Below are 12,131 nucleotides of genomic sequence, written 5' to 3'. Positions count from 1 at the left end.
AAAGGATTATGTGCAAGTACCTACGAAGCATCTTGGCTATCTAAAACATGGGACTCCAAAGTTGGCTGCATCAGTGTAGTTATCTTTCACTTATTGATGTCCTTTGTGCTTAGTAATCTTTCAAAGTGCTGTATTAATGGATTATCGTGATCTTTACAGGTTGAGGATTTCACTGATTGGTCTCAAAATGCTGCAAGAGCTGTTGGGAAAGCAGAAGTGATACGCATATACAAGTGTATCCAGCGTACTAGCGAATACATTTTTGCTTTTATGGATGGCCTTGTCGAAATACCCACATTAAAATATCAGTTGTTTGGACGTGCTGCTCCCTTTCAAGACGGTTCTGAGACAAGGAACATTATAGAAGATGGAAATACAACCACTCTTCCTTGTAGGGATATCAAGAAGCAGAATCAAAGTAAAGAAAACCAGAAAGGAATTCAGTTCAGCTATACCTTCTGAACCTATCACGACAAAAAGAAAATGGTCTACCGAAAGTTGGGAAGGATTAACTTCAGTGAGCTGTGGACAGTCAAAAGGAAAATGGTTTACCAAAGGTTGGGGAAAAGCATCTTCAGCGAACTGGGGACAATCAAATGGGGACAATATACCACCAGACTCTATCTGGACAAAAAGGAAAAGATCAGATGAAACCCGGGGAGGAACTTCTTCTTCTCAATGGTTGGGAAAATCAGACACAAAAAGTTGGCCCAAAAGAAAGCACAACAATAAGCATGCACCTAAGGCAAAGTGCTCAAAAATGCAGACAAGAGGTTTGGGAGGAAGCTAAATTAACCATTTGGTTCTGGATTAAGTAGGTTGCGTGTATCTAGTTGAATCATCTGCAACAACTTTTACATTCTTGCTAGGACGTAGGGAGTATTTCTTATGAGCTAGGTAATGTATCCGTCGTCATCCTCTTGTTTTTGTACTGGTCCGTTAGGACATCTTGTACAGATCGACCTAGCAATGACCTTAGCAAGATGGAATGTTAACGGCTCAATGTACATTTACTAACATTAAGGAAATGAAGGAAAAACAGATTCTGAAGAAGTCAATTCTCTCTCTCTCTATATGTCTCTCTCGAGATCTACTTTACTATGAAAACCAGAGCAAATAGTAGATAGATTTCATTCATGTTGTCAATATATTTCTCAAATAAAAGCTACCCAATTTGATGTGTAGAGTTATTCGATACTCGTGCTGGCAAGAGATAGCAAGTGTTCGATGTAATAGTCGAAATGTGTGCGACCTGAACCCCACACCATCATTATAAAAATAAAAAAATCCAACAAAGAAAGACAATCAATCAGAAAAGTTTCATCTAATTTCTATGACAGTAGAAACTTGATTCCAATAAAAAACATACTAAAAGAAACAAGGTTTTCAAGGTCTAGCTGAACGTAACAAGAAGTCCGGTGCAGAAAGCATCCTGCATTCACGCAGGGTTTAGAAAATTTATTTAACAACATAGTCTGTTATAATAATAATAATAATAAAATCTAAATTTTGTCTCCTCTAACGGTCTTAATATCATTGACAATAGCTATAGCATCCATTGAAATACCAGCAATCCCTCTTTTTGAAAATCCAGCACAATAGAGCCCACTCTCTCCTTTCCAATTTATCAATGTTCCATCTTCACGGAATATTGAGCTATAATCCTGCATACAAAAGAAAAAAATTGAACATTATTTGAGACAATGGTGGTAAAATTAATAGTAAGTGAAATTAGTAACCAGGAAAACTTATCGAGAAAAACTTATCCGCACACAATATTTACATGCAAGTGAAAAGTTTCAAGACTCAAATTTAGAAAAAAAAAACAAATAACATAGTGATAATTTGCAAAACGTACCTTTAGCCATTTGGTAGCAATATTCTTGTATCCAGTAGCAAAAATGATTGCATCAAATTGATGTTCATCTCCATTGTCAAACATTACTGTATGTTCCTTTATTTCCGATATTCCAGGAAGTACCTAATTAACAATTCACCAAAAGTTATTTCACAAAAAAACCAAGTGTTAGTTCCTTTATTATAATAGATTATTAATGCATATTAGATGAACTATTTACACAAATTTACTGTATTTGCCAAAATTACTAAATTCTACCGATTTCATAACTATAACAGTTCAATTGTTGCCCATGATAATGAACATGTATTTTTACTCTTCTTCATTAAATACTACTACTAGGTTTTTGACAGTAATCAAATTTGAACTCGTGATGTGCGCCTAACCATACATCACATGTTGTACTTTTACTATCAGACAAAAATCCTCAGAGAAACTAAAGCGATCTGTTTTTCACATAATAGAATGAAAATAAAATAAAGATAGTATCATACCTTAATCAGTCCAAGTTTAATCTTGTCAATGGCACCAACATCAATTACTGGGGATCTACCTTTTGATATTTTAATAGAAAATGGGCCTTCTTCTGGTTGTGGTATTCCTAATTCTGCTAAATTTCCAAACTTAAAATTCGCGTACTTTGCAATTACAGTATCAACCAAAGATATTGGTAAATATTTTAGCAACAACATTGCAGTATACACCATCTCCCTTGTTAGAACATGAATCTGCAAAAACATTAGGACAAAATATATTAAAACTTTTAGAATGAACAACCATATTTATCAAATATATAATTGATTGTGCATGTGAAAAACTTGCATCATCTAAATATAGAAAAGTTATAGCACTTTGGGAGAACATCATGAACTATAATGTACATATTTATGGGTGTAAGTTTCATATTTTGACGATATATTAAAAAAGAAGTACAAAATCAGATCAATTATAACGTAATTGTATATAACTTGTAGTATTCAAAAACATAGATCAAAGTTGATAACTGGAATTAGCAAGGGTTCTAAAAAAAGAAATATATACGAGTAATGCACGAAAGATTAGATTAAAAGAGAAATCTAAGTTTCATATACAGTTAGTGCAAATAATTTTTTGTACTATCATTTATCAAGTCATCTAACTGATATCTATAGACAAGTTTCTTCAAAATTATGAGATTCAAAATCTTAAAATGTATAATATGTTATCTGTGCAACATGCGAAAATGACAATGTATAAGATTGTTAACGAGACAAACTTAGCAAAAATCAAGATTCTACTTACAAGAAATAGAAACCCTAGTTCTTTATCTTCGAATTTAGTTCCTCAAAGTAAAAAATATATGAGTTGTTTATACTTATACTAAACAACTTTTCACTCTCCAAATCCTACTTTTCTTTTTCTCGCGATATAAAATACCCGATGAGACTTGAATTTAAAATTTCTAATTTTGTGCGATTTAGAAATGGAATAATGAGATCTTTCTATGTTTTTAGGATATTTAAATATCTATCACAAATTTTTGTATTTACAATAATCCAACACCATATTCCTTAATCACTTTCTAGTCAACCAATATTTCCTTTTTAAAGAACAACTGATTTCATTAAATCAACTTTGAATTCAGAATCGAGGTTGTTTTTGCAATTTTGTATAGTGCTTGGAGAGTATGTTTGTGAAATTTAACACAAATGATGAATCGGTGGAAATTATTGGAGGTGAAACTAATTCAAAAATTATTTTTAGATAAGAAATACCACAAGGGTATATATGACTGGGTGGTCAATAAAGTAGAATGAAAATCATGAAAAATCATGTTCATATTTCGGCCCTTTCACATAAGGGTATGACCTGGGGTTGATGGTCAAGAAACCCATACCCAATCTCTTGATGAATCGAGTTACAACAATACAAATGCTAGTAAAAAGTAACAGGTACAATGTAAAATAGTTGATGTACAACTAAACTGATCGAACACCACAATTTAATTCTTTTTTATAACAAACACAAACCTACTCACATGCAAACAAATAACGATAAAAGTAAAGATAAGGCATAAAGAGATAGAGAGACTTACTGGACTTCTAACAACAATTGATGTGTGACTTTCATAATTTGAAAGATCAAAAGCTATTTCCATCCCAGAATTTCCTGATCCAATGATCAATACCTTTTTATCCTTATATTTTTCACCAGATCTATAATCACTTGAATGGATTATTTTGCCTTTGAAATTTTCTATTCCTACCATTTTTGGAATATAACCTTCGTTATTTTCTCCAGTAGCCAAAATCAAGAAATCACTAGCATACAATTCAATTTCTCCGCTAGTCAAATTTCTTGATTTGACATTCCATTCTTTTCCCCATTGTTGTAAAAGGCCGATTCAACACAAGTTTGAAATTTTGGCTTGATGTTGAAATGCTCAACATACTCATCTAAGTATTGAATAAATTCTTTTTTCGGCATATATTTAGGTGATGAACTTGCATGTGGCATAAACGGCAATGAACAAAAGTCCTTTGATAGATGCAAATGAAGTCTGTCATAAGTCTTTTTCTTCCACAAATAAGCACAACAATCTTGTTTTTCTAAAACAACATTGTTTATACCCACTTTGTTTAAACAGGCTGAAACAGCTATACCGGATGGTCCAGCTCCAACCACAACAATGTCAATTTCTTCCTTTGTGAAATTAGCCATTGCAAAATTTTCAGGAAATTAAAGAGAAGTTCTTTCTTTGAGAATGTTGAAAAGAAAATTGCAACAAGGTTTCAAGAAAGGAATTTAGACAATGAGGTATCTATATATGGTCTTCAAACAAGGATAAAGATGATATTTATTATTTTTTTTCCTTTTTTAAAATGTAATATAAAACAACAGTTACAAGTAAATGCAGAATTTTTATTATTGAAACAAAATCTGAGTTTTTTCTCAATTCTTTGGTATGTATGAAAACATTTAATTGAAAGTTATCTTTAGCTTAAGCTAAAAAGTGTCATATGTATTTTTCTATAAATGAATTTTGCAGTTTTAAAAAGAGACAAATTACAAAAATTAAATTGAATTTGACTGAAGTTTATTGACTGGCTAATTTCAAAGTATATTTTTTTTTATCTTTTTATCTGTGTCTTAGATTTTCAGATAAACACTCAACTAATTAAATTTTATTAGTTAATTTATATTAGAAAATTATTTTCTTTGTTAAAAAAATTAGAATTAAGAAGAAAGATGATTTTCTGATATATTAAATAGGAAAAAAACTTAAATATTCCATCGAATTTTGAGAAAAAGGCTCATCTATGCCATTCATTTGAGCTATTTCTCAAACGAAAATGACATATATGAGCCAAACTTTTAACGGATGACACGGATGAGCATTTTCTCAAAGTTTGATGACAAATTTGAGTTTTTCCCTTTTTATTTTAAACCAATTTTTTAATAAATAAAAAGGTACTTATTTTAACCAATTCATTGACGAACCCCGCTAAAATTGGCAAATATATTTTCCATCAAGTATCTTGAAGATCAAGTCGAGTATGAGAATCTCGGGCAAAAATATTTACATATTGAAACTTAAGGTGAAATTTTTATTGTGGTTGCATCAACTTTCATGATATACAATATAAAGGGTGATTCACTAAGATATTCAAAGGTTATTAACCCTGATATATAGATGGGGTGAGAGACAAATCTATGTCGAAAACATAGTTTGTACAAGAGGGATTGATAAATTTTATTTGTTATTTGAAACATAGAACAACCAATTCATATGTAAAGTACACATTCTATAAAGGCAATTATATTGTCAGGGGATGCTGTTAGTCATTTTCCTTTATGCTCTAATTTTTCTCTTATATTGAGCAGTGCTTCAAGAGGATGTTATGCCTCCAGAAAATATAAAACAAAAAAGAAGCGCGAAAATCTTCGCTCAGGTCCTTCTTAAACTTCTGATTAATGTTTTCCACGAAAAAAAATTAGTTGGGGAAAAAAGAGGGAACTCGGCATAAGTGTTGTATGATCAAGATTTTATATATTAAAAATCACTTTCCAATATTATAAGACAATTAATGAAAGTTATTTGAATGAAAAACTGTGAACAAAAGTTTTCCAATTTAGAGCATATCAAATGACACTGATTTTCTAACTATGTAGTTGCTCTAAAAAGATGAACATTGAATAACTTTTAAGTAACTGTTTCAAGCTGAAGTTGATATGAAATAGGAGATACATTTTCTTTTTTGAACTAGAAGTTGTGTTCAATTTGCTACTTATATTTATGATAATCTTAGTCAAACCGTTTGTCTGTCACTCCGACAAATTACCGTTGATTCATCTTTTTCATCATTGTGTTCTTAGATAATCAAAGAACATTTATTGTTCAATACAGAATAAACGAATAAAACAAATGCTCGTAGTTCATTTGGTACTATTTTCCCCTTTTAAATGATCGTGTTCCCAATGTCTTATGGTTTCGACAAATTTCAGCTTCAAAATAACATCCTTGATGTGGAACACGTACGTAACACACACAAGAACTTAATATAGTTTATTAATGCATTAGCAGCTGTTTGTTCCTCTTTGGAATTGATCTTAAGTTCATTCAACGAGTTTAATATTTTGCATGTTCATTCAAGAAAACGATAAAAAGGCTTTTAGAAAATATGCTTTTTTTTTATTTTGGACATTTGGACGTTTAATATTGATTCAAGTTTAATTGTATAAATCTAAAACATATAGTTTAAATTCAAATTTCGTTCTTGAGATAAAATAGTTTCATCACAAAAATGACCCGTGCACATACTAAATCCAGTCATTGCATATATAACATATCAATAAATCGTTGCATGAACTGAAGATGAATGCTAAAGAGGAAAGGTTTGAGTAATAAATAGCTGCTAGAATGTATTAATAAGTCACGATCCTTTTCTGAAAACGCACAATATAGAGTAGCCCAATGCAAATGCGATAAATATAGTACTTTCTAATATTATGAGACAATTGGTTTAGGTAAAGAGAGTACGATACAAAAACAATGAACAATTTATTTTTGTAAAACCAATCAAGAGCAAAAGTTTTCTCGTTTCAAAAATCAGATAGCATTGATTTTCTAACTATGTAGTTGCTCTAAAAAGATGAACATTGAATAGCTCTTAAATAACTATTCCGAGCCTTGTAATAGAAATATTCAGTTGACATAAATTTTATCTCGACCAAATTCAAAAGGTACCGACAAAATGTGATATGCAATCAACGAGCATATGTAAATCTTGTTTTAACTCACAAGGAAATAACATTAGTACATTACAACGAATAGTAAAAACAGAGAAAGTCCATCCTTCTTCATTGCAACCCGTGCAATCAACAAGGAGTAGATTCATTGTTCCAAACATCAGCATTCACTTCCTGAAAGTTTTGTAGAACATAACAGTTAACAAAACACTATTTTCTTTATTAAGAAACAAAATTTAGTATTTGTTGAGAAAAATGTATAGAGAACTCTTACTAATTATTTAGCACACGATTGTCGTCTTCATCTAAGCTTTTGCTGCGTATGATGTTGTTGCATTCCTGGTACGTTTCTCAAAAGGGCCAAACAAGGCTATCAATGTAGAGTTGTGCCTCTTCAAGGTGATCATAGTTGGACTTTCTTGGAAATCTCTTTGAGTCATCATGTGGATTGTAAATCATGAAAAATGATGTGTTCTTACACAAAAATTCACCTTCACTTGACATGCAAAAGGACGGAGCAAATAAATAATACACCCCAACGCTAATGTTAAACATTTTTGTCCAAGATTCCTTAACTTCATACTCATTCATAACCCATACATCTACCTGATTCATGGTATATTGACAAATCATAGAAAGTTCATTTTCTAATACACCGAGGTACGGAATAGAATAAAACGTTCCTTCTCCGTAGCGTGGGTTCTCTATTTCTTTCCATCTCCCATCAACCAAGTCAACAACAAGGATGACCCAATCATAATAATTAATAGAAAGCTTATTAGTAATAGCCCAATGAAGCTTCCCATTCACAAGCATACCTGATTTATAAATTTGAATCGCACTTCGTTTATCATCCAAACGTTTCCAAGAATTACTATTTAGACTATATATTTTGCCCACATTATAGCCTGAATTGTCATCATCCACAATTTTGGTGATTACCATTACCTTATGATCATCATGAAGCTCATCGTATCCAAAACCATACATGTAAAAGGAATCGGTTCCAGAACTAGGCAATTTCTTGAGCTTCCTAATTGACGGATTCCAGAGAAACACATCTTTTTCCTCAATGGCAACACAAATCAACCCATTGACAGAACCCACAAACTTAATAGATTCATAGAATATTTTTGGAAGATAATCAACGTCAATTGTCTTAGTAACATAGTCATAAAATAAAGAATTAACGAAACAGTCCTTAAGATTTTTTTCAGGTGAATCAAACGTCAACATAAGCCTATGGCAGGTCTTGTCATTAGCAGATCTACGAAGATGGATCTTGACAAATTCAGGGCTACAAATTAAACCAAGCCAGAATTTTGAAACACACTTGAATTTTAAGAGGTGTTTCACCTGAAGCCTTAAGAGAATTTCAGTGATGAGCCCTCCTGGCAGAACACCAGATTCAAAATTTGAATCTTGAACTGAAGAAGACGGAAGTGGAGTATGGGTGGTGTGTTTTCTCCTCTTTTGGTGTAGATTGGAGGCTTCTAATTCCATTTGAGAAGACAACAAGGTTTTTGATGTTTTTCTCTGTGCTCTGAAAATATTTGCTTATTGTACCATCTTCAAAAGATATTTTATATAATTCATTTCCCAAAAAATGATTAGTTTCTTTTTGGTAATAGATTTAAACTTGTTCATTAAGTATCACTTGATCAAATTTTTTTCCTTTTAAATTTGCTAAAAATGAGTGTGCATTTATGTTGTTGCTTGAAATTCTGCTCAAAAGAATCTCTTAAATTTCACATTCCAAAAAATCAGTCAATTTTTTTTTTTATTATACTATTTCCAAAAGATATTTTATATAATTCTTTTCCCAAAAAATGGTCATTTTTTTGGTAATAGATTAAAAAAAAATTATTAAGTATAAATTGATCATTTATTTTCCTTTTAAATTCGCCAAAAATGAGCATGCATTTAAGTTGTTGCTTGAACTTCACACTCAAAAGAATCTCATAAATTTCATATTCCAAAATATCAGTAAAAAAAAATATAGTGTTGGATTAAGATGATTCACGATTATGGAATTTTGTAATTGTTTAAATATTAAGATCACAGATAAAAATATTTCACTAGAATTACATTTAGAATCTTCGAGTATGAGAATAAAAAGATTAGAAATTGAGAACTTATTGTATACAAATAGTTATAATCACAATTAATAATTGGGCGCAGTAAATTAAATTTATCGTGAACATTAAAAACAAAGAAGCATATTTCTCACTTATTAGTTGTAATAGCATGAACAATATTATGGCATTCAACGCGATTAAATGTCTTCACAATATACTATCTATATCTAGCTATCTATGTTATATTAAAAGGACAAAGATGTAGAGTCTTAGCGAAATTAGTTTTTTCTTTTTTAGCGAAAGTAGTTCGCTTTTTTACTCTTTAAAATTTTATTTCACACTAGACAAAATTTTATTTCACACTAACAAAGTATGTATGCATTTTCATCATTTGTTGGTTCATAAATTATATTATCTATTCCATCACTCAATCGAACAACATTTTTCTCATTAGCGCTTAAATCTTGATCATTAGCGCCTCCATATCTTGTTCATTAGAACCTCGATCATTCATTAGCACCTACACCTTGTTCATTAACTCCCCAATCTTGATCAACATTTTGTTCATTTGCGCCTCCAACTTGTTCCTTGTAATGTTGAAGCAACGTTACATCATTCTAATAAATCGGCATATATCCTTGCAACACTATACTCATTTATATCAACACCTTACAAGTCATACAAGTCTCAATTTACAAATTCGTAAATTAGTACCTTACAATTTCATAAAAAATTAATCGTCCTACTTTATATTATTTGTTCTGTCTGAGGGCTGTAATCTAGAGAAATCACAGACTCTATATTTTAAAAAAAACAGAACAAAAATTGTCTTGTTCATAAAAGAATCAAATATTATTTTCTTACAATTTTCATCCCGAGCAGCACTCCACATAAGCATCGACTAGGATACGGTCACCTACAACTTAATGATATATTTCGTCATGTGGTGCATGCATGAACATTAAACCTGCATACGTAAAATCACAAGAAATCATCTGTAAAACTCAATTTCTAAACGTATATGAACTTACGCGTCAATAAAAAGAGGGATAAGGCATAAGTACCCCCTAGACTATGACCGAAATCCAGAGACACACCTAAACTTAACTAAGGTCCTATTACCCCCTGAACTCATTTTTTCCGTATTTTTGTGCACCTTTTGTGTTGACGTAGCACCTTCAACCACCCAAGTTGGTTGTGTTTGTACACACTCGTCCGCTACGTGTCTAAATATTTTTTTAATAAAAAGTTAATTTTTTTTTAAAAATAAATTTTTATTTTTTTAGAAAAAAAGAATATCCTTATTTTCTTTAGCTTGTATTTAAATTAAGTTAATACACATTCATTGTTTTTTCTCTTTTATTTTTCTATTGATTTTTATTTTCTTTGTCTTTCGTTTTGATTTGATTTCAAATTTAATTCCAAATGTCTTGTATTTAAAATAAGTTAATTTGAATGGATATCAAAATAAGTGAAGAAAATCAAATAAAACATAAAAAAAATTAAAATGTTAAAATTAAAGGACACTTTTAAATTATTTTTAAAAAAAATACGCATAATTGTTTTTTAAATAATTAAAAGTGAAAAGATAATAAATTAATTAAAAAAAGTTTAAAAGTGAAAAGAAATAAAAATAAATATTTTACAAAAATAATAATAATAATAATAATAATAATAATATATATATATATAAGTTTTAATATCAATAAAAATATGTACTAACTAATTATAAAGTTACCAAATCAAAAAATGACATGTGTCCAATTGTACACAGTGCACTCATCACTTTCCTTCAAGAAAGTGTGCACACTCTCTATGCCATGTCAGCGTTTGTGGTGTATTTATTCCATATTAAATTAGTTTAGGGGGTAATAGGACCCTAATTAAGTTTAGGTGTGTCTCTGAGATTTCGGTCATATTCTAGGGGTACTTTATCCAATAAAAAGACCTTCCTGAATGTTTGGCTCATGCAAGATGTACAAGACATAAAAATTAAGTATACAGATTTCGGAATATAACTAGTTTTCTGAAAAAAATAAGCAGAGGGTGAGAATCCATACAAGGCTAATATAATCCTCGACGAATGCAACTCGAGTTTAGTAGGCACAACAACGGATGCAATAGTGAACAGGGAGGTCACTGTATTCAGTTTAAAAGGATTTTTCATTGTACCAACTTTGTTGATTGAATCAAGAAGCAGTTGTTCGGTTTGAAAAAGGCCGGTGTGAATGAAAAATGATGTGACTTTTTGAAAGATCATGATTTTTTGGATGAGTTGTGACCGTTTGGACTTTATCCAAGGTAATGACCATTTGGATGATTTATCGAAGGGTTGTGATTTTACCACATTACCCCTAGTAACTATAGTAAGTATGTTCTTTAATTATCATTTTTATTTTAGTTTATTGAATTTAGAAAAGAAGAAGGTGTAGTCTATTAGAGAAAAGAAAACAAAGTAACTAGTAAATAAATAGAATATATTAAAATATAAATTACAGAGAAATAAATAAATGAATATTAGGGCTTTTCAATATTGTAAGGAACTCTCAAAATAAATATAAAAAAAACACTTTTGTTACTTTTTCAAGTAACTCTTCTCTCTCATGCAAAAATGATACTAAAAAAAAATTGCAAACTCAAATTCCCAAAATATTCTCAATTTGTATCAAATTCAGAAAGAATCAATGTTGACGATTCCTATTCTGCTAGCAGAACTCGTCATTAAAATCCTCTTAAGGCTTCCGGTGAAATTTCTCTTGAATAATACTTTATAGGGTGTATAACTAATCCATTGATTAGATATTCATAGGCTCAAATTCCTATCAAACATAGTACTAAATAATATTATAATACCATACATAATACATGAACTATTTTAGAATTATCAATATATACATGGACTTTAAAATTTGATGGGCTTATTCGGACCGAACTAAAAACCCAAAGAGTATTCTATTGATAACAGG

The 12,131-nt window shown here is 30.5% G+C and overlaps 2 protein-coding genes across 2 annotated transcripts; both read right to left on the bottom strand.

Moving 5' to 3' along the window:
- Positions 1–268: 268 nt before the first annotated feature.
- Positions 269–4,106, bottom strand: LOC107063204 (probable indole-3-pyruvate monooxygenase YUCCA10). Its single transcript, XM_015314778.1, has 6 exons — positions 3,933–4,106; positions 2,353–2,586; positions 1,859–1,981; positions 1,524–1,664; positions 430–624; positions 269–343 (listed from the first exon to the last, which is right to left on the bottom strand). The coding sequence occupies exons 1-6, from the start codon at positions 4,104–4,106 to the stop codon at positions 269–271; spliced, it is 942 nt and encodes a 313-aa protein (XP_015170264.1).
- Positions 4,107–7,216: 3,110 nt separating this feature from the next.
- LOC102593948 (F-box/kelch-repeat protein At3g23880-like) lies at positions 7,217–8,590 on the bottom strand. Its single transcript, XM_006360314.1, has 2 exons — positions 7,694–8,590; positions 7,217–7,261 (listed from the first exon to the last, which is right to left on the bottom strand). The coding sequence occupies exons 1-2, from the start codon at positions 8,588–8,590 to the stop codon at positions 7,217–7,219; spliced, it is 942 nt and encodes a 313-aa protein (XP_006360376.1).
- Positions 8,591–12,131: the final 3,541 nt, after the last annotated feature.

Source organism: Solanum tuberosum, unplaced genomic scaffold (assembly GCF_000226075.1).
Source record: "Solanum tuberosum cultivar DM 1-3 516 R44 unplaced genomic scaffold, SolTub_3.0 scf00319, whole genome shotgun sequence".
Classification (NCBI taxonomy): domain Eukaryota; kingdom Viridiplantae; phylum Streptophyta; class Magnoliopsida; order Solanales; family Solanaceae; genus Solanum; species Solanum tuberosum.
The sequence above is the reverse complement of the archived record's forward strand: the minus strand, read 5'-3'. Positions and strand labels throughout refer to the sequence as shown.